The sequence below is a fragment of the Silene latifolia genome, chromosome 7 (assembly GCF_048544455.1).
Source record: "Silene latifolia isolate original U9 population chromosome 7, ASM4854445v1, whole genome shotgun sequence".
NCBI classification, from domain to species: domain Eukaryota; kingdom Viridiplantae; phylum Streptophyta; class Magnoliopsida; order Caryophyllales; family Caryophyllaceae; genus Silene; species Silene latifolia.
Window position 1 is genome coordinate 43,029,528 of NC_133532.1, and position 21,147 is coordinate 43,050,674.

At 38.0% G+C, this 21,147-nt stretch overlaps 1 protein-coding gene across 1 annotated transcript; it reads left to right on the plus strand.

The window, feature by feature from the left end:
- Window positions 1-2,446: 2,446 nt before the first annotated feature.
- Window positions 2,447-14,724, plus strand: LOC141592086 (uncharacterized). Its single transcript, XM_074412671.1, has 5 exons — window positions 2,447-2,833; window positions 4,773-6,002; window positions 12,799-12,942; window positions 13,057-13,237; window positions 14,216-14,724. Exons 1-5 carry the CDS (start codon window positions 2,567-2,569, stop codon window positions 14,395-14,397), a joined length of 2,004 nt encoding a protein of 667 aa, XP_074268772.1. The 5' UTR covers window positions 2,447-2,566; the 3' UTR covers window positions 14,398-14,724.
- Window positions 14,725-21,147: the final 6,423 nt, after the last annotated feature.

Genomic DNA, 21,147 nt, shown 5'->3' on the forward strand with positions numbered 1-21,147 from the left:
TAACCTCTAACAATTAATGTTTTATCAATTTTTTAGGAACAATTCCTTGTCCGTAGGAAGAACAACCCGGAAATTGATGACAATGAGCTATGGTTTGATCTTGTTGAGGGGTTCCAAAGAGGAGATGTGTATGGAGCCGGGTCGGCAAAGGAGATTTTCTACCCTCCTACAAGAAGAAGAGGGTCAATTTCCTCCCAACAACAACCTTATACCCCAAGTGTCGTAAGTGTGCTCCAAGCTCAATTAGCCGCCAAGGAGAGGCAGGATGCCGAGAGGGAGAGGCGGGATGCCAAGAGAGATGAAGAAATTCGGAGGATGAAGGAGGAAATGGACCGGATGAACTCCTTCTTCGCCAATTGCAACACTGGGTGGCGCCCGCAACCAAAGGATCCTAGAGATCCTAATTATGGAGGTGGTAGTGGAGCGGGGGCAAGTTTCCCTGTTATGTAGTTTTTTAGAGAACATGTTATTCCCGGATAATGTTAGATGACCAAAACTCGTAGTTGTGTGTATGGAACATGATTTTCTTTATCAAGTTTGGTTGTGTTGGCTTCCCATGTGTTCTCTCATTGGAAGTGTTGGTTTATTTGCGGTTTTTACGTATTTGGCTAGGTCAAAAACGATTTTTAGGCTAAAAAAATGTAAAATTGGCGACGGATCTTTGGGCATTTGGCGACGGCAAACCGTCGCTAACCTTCGATCATGAATTAATTTTAGAGTCAATGGCGACCAAAAACGATCGCCAAAATGGCGACCAAAAAACGATCGCCAAATTGGCGACCAAAACCCGTCGCCAATCTTCAGTTTTGGGAGGTGACGTGGCTTGAACTATGGCGACCTCAGACAGTCGCTAATGTGGCGACTAAAAACAGTCGCCAATTTTGGCGACTAGTTTCTGTCGCCCGCTTTAAAAAATTCCGTCGCCAAAATTGGCGACGAAGTCCTGTCGCCAAAAGCGACTAAACCTAGCTACGAAGTGCGGGCGACGGGCCTTAGTCGCTTTATTCTTAATGGCGACTGTTCTCAGTCGCCTTATATGGTCGCCAATTACCTTATTTGTTGTAGTGAGTGTTGGTTTTAGATTGAGTGTGAAGTGTAGTTGATCAAGTCGGCCGGACAAGTTGTTTAATGCAGGTCGACGGTACTAAATAATCTGTAAGGCTCGAGTTTTGGATCGGTAGGTCCAAACAAGTGTCAGTTTTTTATTTAAGAAGTCGAGTATAGAAGTTTAAGGGGGAAAAGAGGGGAGGGACTCTCATGTGCCCTAAAATGGAGCACAAGTTTGGGTATTTGTAGAGAAGTGCTTGGGTGTAGGTCGGTTCTTTTTGTGTTTTTTTAGTGGGGGGCTGATTGAGGCGCGAGGGTCGCAGCGAGGTGTAATTGCGGCGCAAGTGTGTTCGCAAAGTATCTGGGGTTGTTTTTGGTAGTTGAAAATGCTCGGAGGTTAAGGATAAGGGCCTATTGAGGCGTGAGGGCTCCTATGCAAGATCAGTGTCCTGTCCTTTTTACTTAGGATTTTTCTTCACGTTTTTTTTTCCAATCTTTTGTTTTCATTTGTTTTGTCTTTGTTTTTTTGTGATTTGTCTTTCGACATTTCGTGTTGGGTGTTTGATGTTGACGTTTTTGGGCGGGTGTTTTGAATTTTTGACTTGGGTTTCGAATTTTGAGTCGGTTTTGGGTCCGTAGTCGGTTTTGACTCTAATTAATGTTATTTCGACACTTCCGACGTGAAGAAGACATTCTAGGTATTTTGAAAATGTTTTGAGAAAATATTTTATTTTAAAATCAATTTTCGAGTTTTGCGAAGACACGTTTCACTAATTATCGATTAGACACTGCGATTTTACCATTTACATCAGCTGAGGTTAGTTTAAGCACATGCTTACCAAAAGAAGATTGAGGAGCCTCTTGATCCATCTGCGACTTCCCCTTCCAGGAAACCTCATGCCAAACCTCCCTCAATGATCTCTTCATCGTCCTCCTCTAAGATATCATTTAATTCATCCAACTCAAGTGGTGATAGCGAGAAATCTACACCACTATTAGTATCAAGTAAACCAAACTTATTAGTGGAAGAAGAATCAATTTTTTTAGAATTTTTTGTGGAATTAATCTATTTTTTTATTATGCCATGGCTTGGAACAAAGGCGTTGTTTGGTGAATAGCATATTGACCAATTTTTAGCATATTCAAGGGTTTTAGCATGTTTGATCAATCAATATATTAATTTTAGTGTTTGGTAAACAACATATTGAAACAACATATTTGGGGTCAATATGTTGTTTTACAATATGCTGCTTACCCCAACATATTGGTTAGCCTATTGTAAAATAGGAAATTTTTCTCCATTTTAAAAAAAAAAAATAACAATCTACTAATCGTAATCTGCCAATTATCAAACACTCAAATTAATTCTGCTAATTTATTGACAAGTTTAAAATTCGGAGAGGAGTCATTTTTACCCTTCATTCCCAGCCTTCGTTTTTCTTCCTCTTTGACTTAACACACAAAATCACACAAAACTACTCATGGCTTGAAATTCGTGACATCTCCGAAGCATTCATCAATGGCGGACAGAAACTCCATTTTCTCTCTCCTATTCATATACTTCCTTCTCTTCTTCTTGTTCTTCATCTTTCCCGCCATATTATCCGCTAACAACGAACAACAACAACATGAGCAGAGAGAAGATTTCAACGAAGAACTGCTATTAAAACCCTTACCAGATCGAAAAGTATTAGCGCATTTCAACTTCGAATCAACTGTCAATATTTCTTCTTCCTTTAATGGCGCTTCTCATCTCCATCTCTTTCCTAAGTCTATCTTCCAGCTTGTAAGTTACACTATTCTTCGCCCTATTCGATTTATGTTATGTAATTGTATTATTGATTCGTTGTTTTGTCCAATTTTTTGGTAATTGATCGATTCAAGTGTAGATTGAGCTCAATTGATAGGTTGTTTTGTGTTAATTAGTGTTTGATGGTTCTAGTGATGGAATGAATTCAATTGTTGAGTATCTTAAGTCGTTTTCGATGATCTGTTGATCAATTGTGATTTTAGCTGAATCGCTGGACCGTATTGAAATGATTTTTTTTTTCCGCGGAGTAGGCAATTCGGAAATTTGTGGACCTTTAGCTTAATTGTTCAATCAATAAACTGTACCTATGTGGTTATTTATGAATTTGTGCGAGCGTTTTAGTTGTAACAATGCAATTGATGAAGACGGAGAGCTATTCACAAGAATTAGTCAGTTGATATTAGTATCCCCGCAATATTATTGATTGTAATGAAGTGGTTGTTTTTTAGTTTGTTTGAACATTTTAGTAGTAGTTATGCACTTGCTGATTGTGTGGAGTGGAGCTATTGTTTTCGAGGATCGATCAATAGTAGTTCCAGGTCATTTGTCTAATTGTAGTTAAGTGGTTTCGTATAAATTTGAATGAGCATTTTAGTGCTAGCAATGAAGTTACTAAATACTCCCTCCGTCCCGGTCAATTGTTGTCCTTTGGTTTTGGCACAAAGACCAAGGAAAGAGAAGGGGCCAATTACTAAATGACAATTGGAACAAATTGAGTGTGAATGATCAAATTGTTCATCAAGTTCATTCTTAAAATAGAAGGACAACAACTCACTGAGATACCCCAATATGGAAAAGGACAACAAATGACCGGAACGGAGGGAGTAACTTGCTTTTTTCGGGGATGTTTATGTTAATCAAATGGCAAAATATCAGGATTAAGAAGGTCATTGTCCAACCTATTTGTGTCAAATTTCCGTTTTAGGATAGGCTAAGTTCTATTTCTTTGAATGTGTAAGAATAGGCTGGAAATCCTAAAGAGATAGTTTCATTGGTTGTTCACTGTAGTCTGTGTATCTACTAAAATTGTCGATTATACTACCATCCGTAAAACCTTGGTTTCATCACTATTAATGTTAGTTGTTAGTTAATAGGGAAGAGTTACTAAGTGCTCCGGATGTGTTGCATGCTTTGAATACCTATTAAATATCATGAATTTCTGTGTTTGATTCTTCTTGGAACTTCCTGATCCATTGAAGTATTACAATGAGTGGCTGGTTGGTGCCTTAGCGGTGCAAGTAAATGACTCTAATGATGTGTAAATGATTAATTTCCTAACCTTTTTAAAATATTTATTCAGCTGGGATTTGGGGAATGATGAGTATGTTAGAGGGCTCCCTTTTAATTAAGTTGAAGTAGAAATTTAGAATAGTTGAGCGCCATAAGGTGTTCTAGTGTCCCAAAATTGTTAAAATTCGGCTTTGCTTGTTTCATTTCCATATGATGTTATATTCTCGTTTGGCATTGTGATGATACTCATGCCCTTGATATGCTATTCTCAAGACATATGCTCAATATGATACATGTTGTAGTACCATAAAAGTACACTCCTTACATTTCGCAATAAACTCTGTGATTCTCGGGCAGATTTTCTTTGAGTAAAGTTTATAGTAAACTAATATACCTCTTTAGTCTGGAAATACAATGCATGATGATTAATTTTAAACGCTGCTCAACTTCAGGCTTTTAAATTTTAATCGCAAGAGCTGTAAAGGTGCAAGAGATTACTTCACCCTTCCTTTGGCTGATCTCATAGATTTTTGAAGTTGTATAAGGTGTAACTTTCTTTGCTTCTTGTTATGTTCTTTTGTTTAAAATTCTACGTAAGTAAAAAAGTCTGAGGCCTAGCTTGTATTTCTGACTGGCGGTGATTGTATTTTATCTTCGGAGTAATGTAAGTGTGGTGCTCAACTAGGTCCACAAATTTCGTATCAAGGAATTGGAGCTGTCTTTCACTCAAGGTAGATGGAACTATGAACGCTGGGGTGGATTTGATCCCATTTCGAGTAAGAATGCAAAGCCTCCTGGGGTTGAATTGTGGGCGATTTTTGATGCTTCACCATCTCAGGTTGATGTTCTGTGGAAAAATTTGACTCACACTCTTTCTGGTCTATTTTGTGCTTCTATTAACTTTCTAGAGTCTTCAACTTCTTATTCTGCTCCTGAATGGGGTTTTCGGGCATCTTCGGGCTACTTAAGATATGGTACATTGCCCCGTGAAGCTGTTTGCACAGAGAACCTGACCCCATGGCTAAAGTTACTGCCGTGCCGTGATAAAGCTGGTCTTTCTGAACTGATGGATAGGCCGTCTATTTATCGTGGATTTTATCATTCTCAGAGATTGCACTTGGTATCAAGTGGTTTCAGTTCAGATGATTTTAGTTCCGAAATTCAACTTGATCAAACCCTCACTGTCGTTCTCAAACCCCAAAGTCAAGGGGTCAAGAGTTTTGCTAAACAACCAGATTGGTCCTTTAGCTCTATATTCGGGAGGACGGTCAATAAAAGATGCGTACTTGCTAAATCCAGCAATATGTACCTGCAACTTGACAGAGATCTAGTCTACGTACTGAAAGATAAGGGCATACATCATGATGATGCAGGATCTGCAAGTATTGTCACAAATCCTGTGTTTGAGTTGTCTTCTTCCCCTGATAAGATAATTACAGAAGTCGGCGACTTACCAACAGAGGAGCCATCTATTTTATATCTATTCTTCATTGAAAATCATGTTGATGATAAGCCATTTGACTTTGCTCTAACTTGGAAGCTTCCTGTGGTTTGGTCGTGTTCTCAAGCACCATTACTTGCTAATAGATTCTTGATGGGAAGTGGGAATGAAAGAGGTGCAATTGTCATCACTCTAAAGTCAGTTGGTAACATCCAAAGTGCGCAGGGTACTGATATGTCAGAAGATAATTGTATCTTGCGTGTCAACGTCTTCCAAGTAGTTCCTTGGTATGTTAAGGTTTACTATCATACATTACGGGTGTTTGTTGACGGAGAAATCCAACCTGCTGCTGTTGTCATTGAGAAGTTGCGGGTTTCGCCTTCGGAAGACAAGGTTTCCCCTGGGTCACTGGAGTTGGCATTGAAATTCCCGTGCCAGATGAAGTCAGCTACACTTTCTTTGGATTTTGATAAGGTATGCCTCAAATTTCCTTCTATATTATGTTAACTTAGATGGTGAAATAAAACTTGCATAATTTCCTATCAATGGCTTTAAAGAAGCTAAAGCGAATATCAAAGTCAACGTGGACCAAGTTCCTGGCACATAATTCTGTGAGGGTGTCATCAGCTTTTCCCCGCGCCTCTATTCTAATTTCTAACCTTGAGATATGAGTTAATACTGATAATAAAACAAGTTTAGGGAGAGGAACTGCTATTAACTTATTTGTCTTCTAATGGGATCGTCAAATCGTATTGCTTTGGCAAGTTTTCTTAAAGATAAATAGGTAATTGTTGCCAATCATTCTCACATTTACTGTGATTTGGAGTGTCAGATACTACTGTTTGAGAAAATATTCATGTTTTGGGTCTAAGATAAAATGTCAAAGTGTCATATTGTGTCGGAGCTCCGAAGTAGTGTCTTGACAGTAGGCCATGCATCCAATGTTAAATGTCAAATTAATAGCTTTTACTGATTACTTTTAGCAGGTTATATTCCTTATTTACTTCATGTTTCTCGTGTCACATGGAGTGCTGGTGAGCCGAAGTCGTATGCTCCCGAAGATAATATTTATAACACTTATGACCTTAAACTAAATATAGTATATGGTAATAAGGATCGATCCACAGAGAAGGCGATGTAATTAAATGTGTAATAATATAGAGTACAAATATCAAGAGAAGGGGTAGAGATGGCAGTGGGCCGTGCTGGGCCGGCCCGCGTGCCGGCCCATCGTGCCACCCCCAAAAAATGGCCCGGCCCAGGCACGCTAATTAGGCCCACCGTGCCGTGCCGTGCTTGGCCCATACTTGAATATCACAGCCGCGGCCCGCCTATGGCACGGTTATTTTCGTGCTGGGCCGTGCCTGGCCCATGGGCTGGTCGTGCCTTGTTCATGGGCCGGCCCATCGTGCTATTTTTTTTTTTTTTTTTTTTTTTTTTTTTTAAAAAAAAACAAAGAACTTTTTATAATAGTTGTATGATTTTAGTACCTTTTGTTTATTAATATAATAATTCAACTAAAATATATATTTTATTAAATATTAATGTAATTGATTACTTGTATTTTTAATATATTCGATTTAATCAAATAATTAAGAAACGATGAAAAAAAAGAGTTTTTTATTAAACGATTAAGAAACAATGTTAAAAAAAATACCTCAATCTTTTATTAAAAAAGCATGAAACGATATAACTACACGTCTACAAGTTTATTCAATTAAAAAAAAACGATGAAACGATTAAGAAACGATATTAATCTAATATAATAATAAGAAAAAAATACAAAATACAAGTTTATTTAATATGATATGCAACTATGAATCTGACGAGGTGCTTGTTTCGTCGGAATCAAGCTCGTGCTCATGATCGACAAAGTCTTGTTGACGATTTTCGGCATCCATCCAATCCTTATAGCACACTAACATTTTAAGTGTATCGGATCTTAGACGAGTTCGTTTTTCATCCAATACCCTTTTTGCTCCACTAAAGCAACTTTCGGATGCAACGGAAGACACTTGAATGCTTAAGAAGTCCCTTGCTATTGCCGACATCACCGGAAGCGACCTCCTTTGATTTCGCCACCATTGCAAAAGGTCAAGGTTGTTGGACTCTTCTTCGGTCATACCTCGCATATAATCGTAGGTAGTGTACATTTGATACTCGGCCAAGTTGGATGTTGGAGTAGATTGTTGTCGACTCGGCCTTACTCGACTCATCAAACCTTTAAGAGCGGTCAAGCTCGCTCCTTGAATAGCACCACCACTTGTACCAAAGACTAGAAGTAGTATGAGAAGAAACACGAGTGAAGTTGTTAATAATGAGACTCGTAATGGTTATATACAAAGTAAAAAATTGCGAACTAATTCTTTCTCTATATTGAGCTTCGTCAAAAGGTAAACATAATAGACACCTATAAACACCAACTAATTGTATAGTTTCCTCTAATTTCCACCTAGGGTCTAAAATCATACAAAAAACGTAAACAATGGGAATATATGACCAATACTTGAGCCACTTTTGCTCCATTTTTGGAAGAAACCTGCTAAACATATCATTATTACGATAATTGTTAAAAAGTTGCGCAATAGGAATAACATTACCAACGAAATTAGGAGCGGTAGGTTTATAAACATGTGAAAAAGAGAGAGTTGCAAAGTTAAAAGCACCTAATAAATCAATATACAATGAAATTTTCGTCCAATCCTCCTCTAATAACAAGTTATCGGGAAAGGATCGGTTCCAAAAAGTAGTAAGAGGTTCTTTATAGGGAATCATAGCACTCAACATAATGTACATAGAATTCCACCTAGTGTTATTTTCGTCGGGAAATTTAATGCATTTATATCCTTCGGCCTCGCAAAAATCTTTCCATTGTTTAAATCTCCACTTTGCCGAGTTAAAATGCATAACAATATTTTTAAATTTCGCATGATAAGTTTTAATGCCTTCAAGACCATCTTTAACACATAAGTTTAAAACATGACATGCACATCTAACATGCAACAAATCACCATCTAAAATAACATCATTTAAACTAGCTTTTAACTTGTTAGCAACAGAATTCATGGTAGATGCATTATCAAAAGTACAAGTTAAAATTTTAGATGCAAGTCCGTAATCATTAATACCGTTCATGATAATTGCATGTGTATTTTCGGCATTATGAGGGTATTCTAATTTAGCAAAGTCAATGATTCGTTTTTGCATAGTCCAAGTGTCATCCAACCAATGAGCGGTAATGCATATATACGAATACTCGACGCCCGAATCCCACCCATCGGCAGTTATACTAAATTTACATTTAGTCTTTTCAAACTCAGAAATAAGGTTTTGTCGTGCCGTCAAAAATAATACCATGCCTTTATTTCTAACGGCCCGTCTACTTGTTTCTTTGTGGCGGGGTTGATTTTTTTTAACATATTCGTTAAAAGCACGATGTTCAACTAGTGTAAACGGTTTTTCCGTTTGAATAATCATTCTAGCCAATTGGGTGGAACATTCATCATAATTATAATTGGACGATTGGTTATCGGGGTGAGTCACGAATTGGTCCATTGTAGGTTGGTCACTTTGGATTCGTTTAGTACAACTTTTCCAATGTCGATTTAGATGACCGGTACCACCCGTAGTAGCACAACTAAATATGCGATCACAATATCTACATTTGCAAACCGGTCTAGTTTTACTCTTTAAAAAATGACTCCATGCTTCACTAGAATTACCCTTTTTATGCATTTCGTTCATTTCTTGTTCGGTACACCATACATCTACTACGGGTTGTTTGGGTTGTGTTTGGGGTAGTGATGTCTCGGTAGATGACCCATGTTCGGACGGTGGTCTTATCCCCCCCGTCACAAAAGGTGGTAAATAAGGCATTGTACTAGGTCCTTCAAAAGCTTGATTTTCGAAAATAGTATTTTCAAAATGCATGTTATCAAGTAGTGACGGATGAAAATTCATATTTTGGTTCATGTTTAATGGTGGTTCGGGGTTTGGTGAATCCGACTCACTAATATGACGTGACCTCTTAGACGAGTTTTGTGAGTCCATAATTATAATTAAATTTTTAAAAGACAAACTAATATTTAAAGAGAATTAATTAACTAAATTTAACTCAACAAACAAAAATTAAAACAATATAATAAAAAGTAGAGTTAGAAAATGCAAACAAAGCTATCGGAATTCGGAAAATCGAAATGAAGAATTGAACCCTTGCTTGAACCGAATACCCGATTCAACAAACCCGATGTTATAAAACCCAATTGAACCCTTGCTTGAACTTCCGATTCAACAAACCCGATTAACTAATTACTTTATATAACTAATTATTTTATATTACTAATTATTTTATATAAGATTTTTATATATTTATAAGTTATATTGTAAAATTATAAGAAGTATATAAGAATAAAGATAAGTAGAAGAGAATAAGAGATGGATTGAATTGTGAAGAAATGAATTGAATTGAGGTTGTATTTATAGAGTTAGGAATTATATAAAAAAAAAAAAAAAAAAAAAATAAATCAAAACAACCGTTGCAATTACAACGGCAACAAAAGTCTAAACAAAACAGAGGAAGGATAACAAAACAGAGAAAGCATGATCAGCCCATCATCAACGGACAACGGCTATAAACAGCCACTTTCGTGCCACAACCCGGGCCGTGCCGTGCCAGGCACGCGTGCCTGGTGCGTGCCGTGCCTGGCCCGTGCGGGGCCGTGAGCGTGCAAGGCACGGAAATTCTTCATTTCGCGTCGGAGCCGGACTCGTGCCGTGCCGTGCGTGCTCAGGCCACCTCGACAATCGCACCCGTGCCGTGCCGTGCGTGCCTGGGCTCGTGCCTGGCCGTGCCGCCCACCGTGCCTGGGCACGAAATGCCAACTCTAAGAAGGGGGGGGGGGGGTTGGTTGAGTGATTATAACTAATGAACTAATAAGACAAAGCAATAAGTAAATAAGATGAATTCAGATGATTAAAGGTCTTGGGTCAACAAACATCCACTATCAACAATCTAATTGGTCTTCGATTGTCTTTAATTCAATTACTCTCAAGTACTTTATTGTGGAAATACAAGTTTCCTTCTCCCTCTTAAGTTTAGTCAACTAACTCGAAACGCGATATTAGAAAACCCTAATTATTGAACAATCCAATCCACGCGTCTAGATTTAATCAACAACAGCTTTAACAATCAAAGGAAGCAATAAAGATAACGATCTTTAACACACGCGGTTAACGATTCGAATTATATGTTTAGTCTCTACTTCGTCCTAATAACGATGAAACGCATACAAATTATTAGGGTAAAGTTTGCTACTTTAGTCTAGATTAATTGAACAATTACGGATTCAATATCTAAACTTGCAATAGATTAAAGTAAACAATTACTAATTGATCAGATTAGCAAAAAGAAACAATAATCTTAAGATATGAGCAAGAGACATAAACAATACTGGAGAAATAAAGAAAGAAAGAACAATCTCATAATTTAATTAATTGATAGCTTCAATTGTTGATCCAAGAAAGGGAGGATTGGTTCCTCATAATTTTCTAAGCAAAAGATGAATTAGGGTTCTTGAGTATTGTCTAATGATAGTAATGATAATCCTAGAAAACAATAATAATAATAAGTCTTATGTATAATAATTTCCTAAAACAAAGCAACGAAATTAGGTAAATCACGTCTTCAGCACATGGCGACCCGCCACCCCTGACAGGCGACCCCCGCCAGGCGGCCACTAGCCTGGCTACTGTGCTGCTTCTTAATCACATTCTGACCTCCTATGGCTGCTCGCCTGGGTTGCCTGGCTACCCACCTGTGAGTCTGTGACGCTTGCTTGGCTTGCTAGGCTAGTCTCTTTCACCGCTTGTATCTTCTTCTTCTTGTCAAAACAAGCCTCTAGCTTTCAACTCGGGTCTCCGACTTCATCAAACTTCCAAGCTCCAAACTCGGTTCCTACCTTGATCATCCATACTTGGATAACTCGGTACAATTACACATAATATGCACGAAACAAGTGCTAAACTTGAACACACACTATGCCGCATAAAATAACACATTTAGCTCCTCCAAAATCACTTAATCAACCATCTTATAATATACAAAACCCGTCTTATCAAGTGCTAAGCTACAACCACTTGTCAATTTCCTCATTGCAAGATTGCAGTTTAAGAAACTGTTTATGTTGTCGAAAAATGGGGTTTGTTTTAAGGGGCCCCTAGTCTTGATCTTGAGCAAGTAAGGAACATAGCCATTTTTTTCAAGTAACATTGTGCTGGAGTTATGCTTTCTGTGCAAAGAGTTTTCTTTTCTGGCGGATGAAAAACAATATATTTTCATATGAGCAAAGGTTGCTTTTAGACAAAGGTCGGTGACTTCTCACTTTTCAGAAAAGAATCTGAGTGATTCAAAAAAAATATGGAGTACTAAGATCTTGAACATTTTGTGTTGTGTGCTTTGCTCGATAGAGGAGCTACAGCCTTTGAACTTTAAAGCACGTAACTATTCTAATATGTTTATGATTGGAAATATCTGGAATATATGTTGGCTTCGTCTAATACTCTAATTGGTTAGGAAAAGTACGGCAAGATATTTATAGGTGATATTTGTTCTTCTTCCCCCCATTCATCTCAGATTCAAAGGTGCTCTGTTTTTCTAAGAAGTCTTTTCAAAAGATGATAGCACTTACAAAAGCAAAACAATGCTTGCCCTAGTGGCGAACTTGTTGAGGGCACAAGTTCCACTTCTTTAGGAAAGTGTTTTCATCTCTCCTTCCTCTCTCCTAGTGGCCTTGTCTGCATATGTTGGCCTGAAATCAGTCAGATATATGTATTGCCCATTCATATGAACTGCATAATTATCTCTATAAATTTTGGCAAGTTCTAGTTTTTTTTTCCTTGTTTGAAAGGTACTTCAACCACTATAGTTTTTTGTGTCTGGACATTGCTTCATAGTGAACATATGACATATCTTTCAAATACATACTTTTGTCGTTCTCAGCTATCAAGCCGTTGGATAACCTTACACTAATGACTAATCTTACTAAGGGACAGGAAAATTTTCAGTCACAGAAACCGTAATCTCTGTTTGTTGATATCAAGCAATTTTAGATTTTCTATAAGGAGTTCAGTGAGCCAGAAGCTAAAGCACTGAATAGCATGTCAGCAACTGTCGTTTGTCTGTCAGCCCTAGATGTAGCATGTTATCTAATCTTCTGATTTTATGCCGTGGATTTGATTTCCGAGTATTCAAAATGTTATTATTTGATTTCAGGGATTTCTTCACATAGATGAATATCCACCAGATGCTAATCAAGGATTCGACATTCCTTCAGCTGTAATCAGCTTTCCTAATTTCCATTCGAGTTTAAGTGTTGCTGCTGATTCGGAGTTGCCTCCTTTATTGTCAAAAATGCGGGTTAGTCATTTTGCTACCATCTTCTTTCTTTTCCAACTCTTCTTTCACTTCACATTTTCATTTAATGAAATATAGTATCTTTTTCCACTATTTAATGGTTTCGTTTGATTTCAGACATTAATTCCAGCAGTTGCTTATACGGAAGTACTGCTCGTGCCATTAACTACCCCTGATTTCAGCATGCCCTACAATGTCCTAACAATAACATGTACAGTATTTGCTCTATATTTTGGATCGGTGCTGAATGTACTGAGACATCGTGCTGCTGAGGAAGAAAGATTGTTGAAACAAAAAGGTAATATACTGCCTGTTAGGCATTTCTTGTTTTCGAGTCCTGGAAGATACGGAATAACATTTTACTTACTGGGTGTTAGGTTTTCCTTGGTCCTTTCAGTTTGGGCCAAACGTTTTTGGCCGTCATAGAGGTACTAGAGTGAATGGTATGCCAAAAAATAATGTTAGTGCATATCCTTTAATACACAACTAATGGACTTTGATGCAAGTGTCGCCAATTTGTCAGTGGGCATTCTTTTTTAGCTTGTAGGGCACAATAATTATGCAGTGTTGAAGTCCAATTTTATCTAGCAAGCTGACAGATAATTTACGACATACATTTACATTTTATGTTGCTCATAAAATGATACGGAGTATTACATTAGATATCAAGGGAACTATGAAAAGGGAACTTAAAAAATCTTCGTTTGAATCTACAATGTTGAACATTTTACGTGTGATTCTTCTGATGATTTGATAGGGAGTGGTAGGATTGACTTTATTTTGTGAAGGATTAACTTTCTGTGAATTCTTTGTGCTTTTTGCCCATCAAAATTCCATGTCACTTTAGTAACTCCCTAGGTAGCTACGAGCCTATGACCATGATATCAAGTCTCGGTTTCAGATTTTTTCTTGGATTCGGTTGTCGCGACTTGATCTCGGCCCTTTCTGTCTTTTATGAGGGCAGTACAGTCCCAAAATGCGACCATGGTAAATTTTGAAACCTTTATAACTCAGTCACAATATGGTCTCGCAAGCCAAATTTAATACCATGGCTGTCATTGAGTTTTAGTAAAGTATAAACTCAGCCCCATACGATGCCATTATACAAGTTGGAAGATGAAGTAGATTGCGTTTTTTTGCATGAACAATTTCTCCGGGTGACATTCATTGAGATTTTCTGTCGATGATTCATGTTCTCAGAGTTTTACTCCACTTGCTTTTCTTGTACTACTACTACTAACACAATCTCCTTTGTTTTCACTGATTGTGATTTCAGCCAAATTGAAGGGCAGTAGGATTCATCTGCTTTTGCGAAAGTTGCTTTCGAGATTACGCGGAAATCCAGTGGAGGAGGATGAAAGCCCCTCGACCTCTTCATCATCAAGCAGGGCTAAGCTAATTTTCAAGGTTTCAGTTATTGCTTTATCGGCTATAGTTTATCAGTATTACTTCACATAGCTAGGGTTCACCCATGGTTACTAGTTAACCACTTCCTTTATCTTTGCTCTTTTGTTTAACACTTCTCTTAGCCTTTTTGGAAGAAAGTGTTTTTTTTTCCCTTTTACTGTAATTTTTTGTGCTTTCTTAGTAGATAAAATAGAATAGGGAAGGTTTCTAATTTAAATCGCTTTTGGCTAACCCTCACTTTGAATGTACTTGTTGTATCTTCTCATCTTGTGCTCTGTCGCATTTTCAAGCGGTAGCTGTAAAGTATAACTGAAACAGTGGAGTGAAATAGTTTGTACTGCATCATGCCATCATCATTATATTGGCCCTCCTTTGCCACTCGTTAAGGCCTATGAACTTGGGTGCAAGAATGGTTGATGTAATTATGCTAGCCATTACTTCGTCGGAGCTCAATGTCCTTTGGATTTATCAGAAGACATAATTTTGCTCTTACACGGCTATATGTCAGGAAGATGATCCATTAGTCCCTTACTCTTTTGCTGTTTGTTTGGAGCATCTCGCGCATTTATTCTGAGCGGCTGTTGCAATGGAGGCACATTGTGCTTGAAACTAGATAATGTTGAACAAGAAGTTTCACATTGTGCTTGCAAGTTGCAACTAGAGCTCTCACCCATGATCCTGGACGGAGGGTGGTGATGATTTCATTTTTTTCGGGAGTCCAACTTTTTTACAATTAAAATTTCTGTAATCTATAACCCAGCACGCAAACCGATTACTCCGTATTTTTGTAGACCAACATTATTGCAACTTTGCAAGTTTCAAGTTCAGACTTTTGCTCAAAAATTTTGGTAGGACTTGTTATAATGTGTCATTCTTTATTCAAAAGTCTTAACATGTTCGTGGATCTCAAGACTCTTTTTGAGTCGAATGAATATGGTTTTGTGAATATAAAAGTGGATCGTCTGAATGGAATCTTTTTTTTTTTTTTTTTTTTTTTTTTTTTTTTTTTTTTTTTTTTTTTTTTGGCAGCTAGGTTATGGGCAACCTTATTAAGACGACGTGGTAAAAAATTAAAGCAAACACAATGAAACAATAAAAGATCGGGCTCAATATCATGCAAGAGCCCCCTGACCAAATGATGCGGCGTCTCCACACTAGCAAGTTGAAGAAGGAATGGAAGACAATCAGAGGACAAATCCAAATGAAGAATGTTACTTCCGACAGCCCAACGCAAAACTTCCCTAATGCCAAACGCTTCAGCTTGTAAAGCAGATTCAGCATTAAACCTTTTAGCAAAAGTTCCATAACATACCCCATTAGGCGCATAGACAATCCAACCTGCAGAAGCGTGAAAAGAACCAACCCAACTCGCATCAACTTTGACACGGAAAGGAGCACAAGTTCCTTTGTCTCCCAGCAAATAGAACGGAAAATGATTACGAATATCACTCCTCAAAGAGTCCAACGGATCATGACGGTCATGCCCCCAAAACAGAGGCTTTAGAAGAAAGTCGTGACTCCGCTTCCATGGCCATTTTAGTAGTGTTAGTATGAAACGTAAAGAAGTGATCAGGCGAAAACGACTTTCCTGAGAAAATAATTTCATTCTGAACGCGCCATAAGCTCCATAGGACGGAAAGAAAACGGATAATAATATTAGATGAATCATCCTTAGTGAAGAAATAATTAATCCAATTTATAATCCAATCACGCAACCGAACGGACGATGCAAACTCAGTAGAAATACCAATCGAGGAACACGCCCAAAGACGCTTCACCAGAAAACAATCCCGAAAGAGATGCTCCAAGGTCTCCACCAAACCATCCTCCCCCACACCAAGGACACAACGACCCTATGGTAAGATTCCGTTTAACAAATTCAGCTCCCACTGAAAGTGAATCAGTCAAAATTCGCCAAACAAGAATCTTCCAAACTGGCAGACCTGGTAAGTGCCATAGTCGTTTTTTACAAAAAGCCTTTATAGAATGATCGATTCTACTACCATCTTTTAACGAACTATGAGCACAAAGATAAGAAGCAAGGCAAACCGCGTACCCACTTTTGACCGAGTAGATCCCCGAAGATGTAAGCTTCCAGAAAATACAATCATCAACAACAGTTTCACAAATCGGCATGGCACAGATCCGACGAGCCCACTCAGGCTCAAACAATTCAAATATAAGACCATGATTCCAACACAACGAAGGAGTCAGAAGATCTTTAACTGTGAAATTCACCATAGAACCTGGCGGAGGAAATCCCAAGCTAGTAATTTGAGGCGGAACATATCCACCAACCCAGCCAGTATTCCAAACATTAAGAGTTGAATGGACATCAGGTTTCCAACCCAAATGTGACAAAATCAACTCCATACCATGAGATAAACTCTTGCAACCCCAAGACTGGTAAGAACAAGATTTCAAAGACCCAGGCATCACTAGATCTTTGATGCAAATGAGCTTTTCATAGAAAACACGACTAACCAAAGAGTCTTTCACAAACAGAATTTTCCAAGCTAATTTACCCAGAAGAGCCTGATTCATACACTGAATGTTCCGAATAACGAGACCACTTTCCGACCTAGGAAGACTAATAAAATTCTTACTACACCAATGAATAGTAGGCCTCGATCTCGTTCCAGCCCACAAAAATATGACAATAAGGAGTTTATCTTATTAGCCACACTTACCGGTATCTTAAATACCGATAGGACATAATTCGATAAGGCAGACAAAACAGAAGAGATCAAAGTCAACCGACCCGCAGGTGAGAGAAAGATAGCATTCCAAGACGAAATACGCCGTCTTACCTTTTCAATGAGCGCATTAAAAATATCCTTTTTAGACGACCCAAAATCAGTATCAATACCCAAGTATCGACCAATACCCTTATTGTCCGATATGCGCAAGACACTCAGACCCTCTTGAACCGAACGCAACGTGGTGCTTGGACTGAACAGAATACCGGACTTAGACTCATTCATAAGCTGACCCGACGCACTACAGAAATTATCCAAAATCTTTTTAAGTTTACCATAAGCCTCCTCCTTATCAAGAAGAAAGAAGACTGAATCATCCGCGAATAATAAATGTGAAAGAGGGGGAGCATTCCTCGACAATTTAACACCATAGATAGACCCATTAGCTTGAGCTGCTAGAACATTTTGAGACAGAATTTCCATACATAGAATAAACAGATACGGCGATAGCGGGTCTCCTTGACGTAATCCGCACCTAGGCTGAAATTGCTTTAAAGGAGCACCATTAACCAACACTTCATACGAAACCGTTGTAACAATACTCATAATAAGATTAATCAAACCATTAGGAAACCCGAAACAAAGAAGAGTACGTTGGAGAAAATCCCAACGAATACGATCATAAGCCTTACTCATATCCGCCTTAAAAGCAAATTTCCCACAAGCCCCAGAAGAATGCTTATTAATATTCTTAATCACTTCATGAGCAAGGAGAACGCTATCCCCAATATGTCTGCCAGCAACAAAAGCATTTTGGTAATCTTCAACCAAATAACTCATAACTCTAGAATCTAGATATCCTATTAGTAATGCAACGTGTGACCACCTTCATGATAACATTACAAAGACTAATAGGTCTAAAATCCTCGACCCTTTCAGGGCTATCACATTTCGGAATAAGTGCAATAAAAATCCTGTTAAGCTCTTTAAGAGCCACACCACTATTAAGAATATTCAAAACCGCTGAAATAACATCATGCTTCACAAAATGCCAAAATTTCTGGATGAACGAAGCAGGGAAGCCATCTGGACCCGGAGATTTCAAAGCTCCGAGTTGGAAAACCGCACGTCTCACATCTTTAGAAGTAAAAGGCTTGGACAAAAAATCTAAATCATCCTCCTTAACTTTAGACCTAATAACCTGTTGAAAGAGCACTTCAAAATCAGCTAGCCTGGAAAAATCAAGTGAAGACGACGAAGCCACGGCAGTATCAACGGAGTCCGGGTTATAAATATCATAAAAGTACGTGAAAAAAGAGATTCCCAATACAAATTGGGTCATAACTCCAATTCCCCATCGAATCTTTGATACCTAGAATAAAATTGCTACCCGCGCGACCCTTGACCCAATTGAAAAAGAACTTAGTGCAAGTATCCCCCTCAACTGCCCAATTCATCTTCGCACGCTGCTTCCAATACAAAGCCGCAGCTCTAGCAAATTCCGTGACCTCATTGTTAACTTGGATTGCTAAATCAGAATTTCCAGTAATAATAGTGTAATTCATAGCTTCCACAATTCGTTCATCAAAACAATCTCACTCCTTACTCCAAGCCTTTCGTTTCTCAATAGACCATTTTCGCAACATATTTTGGATAAAGGCTAATTTCCTTACCAACCGAAACAGAGGAGTACCTACAAACACAGACTTCCAATTTTTCTGAATCAAAGACAAACACTCCTCATTATTAAAGATAGTACTATTATTATTGCAAGACTCATATTGGGTACGAGAATAGTCTTAGGCTATGTTTGGCAAAGCATTTCAGGTACCTGATTTGACTAAGCAACCTGATTTGACTATATTTCAGGTAGTTGTTTTACCTACTGTTGTTTGGTAAAGTCATTTCAGGTAGGGGTGTTCAGAATAAACCGAACCGCAATAACCGAACCGAAAAACCGAAAAACCGTGCATTTTTAAGGTTCGGTTAACCGAAACGTTTCGACAAGGCGGTTCTATGAACCGAACCGTTAACTTTATTATGGAAAAGGTTCGGTTAAGGTTCGCATTTTTAGAAAACCGGTTAACCGAACCGTTTCACAAAAAATTAAGCAAAAAAATAAAATATTATATAGAAAACTGTTCTTTCGTTTAATTTTCTTAGTGTATCCAAATTTAAAATTTTTTAAATTTTGATTAATGTTAAAGTTTAGCTAATCAACTTTATTATTGGGTATAATATATAATGAAAATTTAATCAAACTATTAGAAAAAAATTGACGAAAACTGAGAAAAAAAGTATATATAGAACGTTTATAGGTTAACCGGTAACTGAACCGCTAATAACCTTTTAAAGTGGTTAACCGAACCGTTTATGACCGTTAGAAACGGTTCGGTGTAGGTTCGGAGTTTCGCCGAACCGAACCGTGTGCAAACCGAATTAAATTGGAGGTTCGGTGAACCGAACCGCGAATGAACACCCCTAATTTCAGGTACCTAAAATGACTTTTCAGGTACCTGAAATGAAAAGCTACTCCAGGTAGCTTTTTAAAGTTTCAGGTAGCTGAAATGTTCTACTTTACATAATTACCCTTTATTTAAATTAATTTATTATAATTATTAATGTTCTTTTATGTCATTTTAAAATAAATCAGTTACTTTTTCAGTTAGTTTTACCAAACATTTTACAATTAATCAGCTACCTTATCAGTTTTCAGTTTTCAGCTAGCTTTTCAGGTTTCAGGTATCTTTTCAGTCAGTTTTACCAAACAGAGCCTTAGGCTCCGTTCGACACGACACTTCAGGTAGCTTATTTGACCAAAGTAGCTTATTTGACCAAAATTTCAGCTACCTGATTTTTTTTCCAAGTGTTTGACAAGTAGCTTATTTTGTCAAATAAGGTACCTGAAATGAAATGCTACCTCAGGTAGTATTTGAGAAATCAGGTACCTGAAATGACTTATTTTCCATTTTGTATCCCTTTATTCTATAATATTAAATAATTTTCATATCCTTTTACGTCATTTTACCAAAATCAGCTACCTTTTCAGCTAGTTTGCCAAACACATTTTTATATAATGAGTTACCTTATCAACTCCTAATTTTCAGCTACCTTATCAGTTACCTTTTTAGGTTTCAGCTAGCTTTTCAGGTTTCAGCTACATTTTCAGGTAGTTTTGCAAAACAGAGCCTTAGTCTTAGCCCTTAGATGCTTAGACATGACTAGAGTGGAGTATAAATAAACGGCTTGTTTCATTGAAGACGGACACTATCCGTCACGAGCTGAAGACGGATAGTGGCCCTCTCACAATATCACAAGTGGAAGGGCAATTGAGGTGCTCCATTTTATTTCCACTTGATTTGCCACTTGCATATTATGAGAGGAACAGTATTTATCTTCAGCTTGTGACGGATAATGTACATCTTCAATGAGAAGACAAATTCTACTCCGTAATAAAGTCGTTCTTGTTTTTGCTATTTACAAGTTTTTTGTTTTAGAAGACAAGCCTCACCTTTTTTTCTATCTGAAAGACATCCTTCTAAAGAATTAACACACTTTTATCTAGAAGAGGTGGAGATCAAACTGGGTCAAGCCATAGAGTGGCTCGACCCTGGCCATAAGGAAGGGGTGGACTGGGCTAGGCTCTCTTATGCCTAAACCTGGCAAAATGACCTGACCCGAACCCGACACTTGCACTCAAGACTCGAACTTGGCCCGAATCCAAATTGACTCGACCCAAATTTTTATTGTTGCAAAATGATTATTATCCACAAATAACTTGATAATAGTTGACTCGAAAATGACCAGAACCCGAAATGACCTGACCCGACCCGAAGTCCACTTATGCATGGCCCGTGACCAAAGCCAAATGATTCTTTTTTTGCTTTTTTAATGGGCCTGGGCTAAAGGCGAGTTGTCCCGAGCTAGCACGCGGGCTACTCGGACTAGCGAAAATTGGTGTGGTAGTCAAGCCAAACTCACCGCCACGATGACCAGGTCTACTTTTGCCTAGAAGGCAAGACGATGACAAAATTTCACTCAACTAATACCACCATAAAACTCATGAGTTTTTAATTTTTGATTGAAATCGTCTTAAACGCTA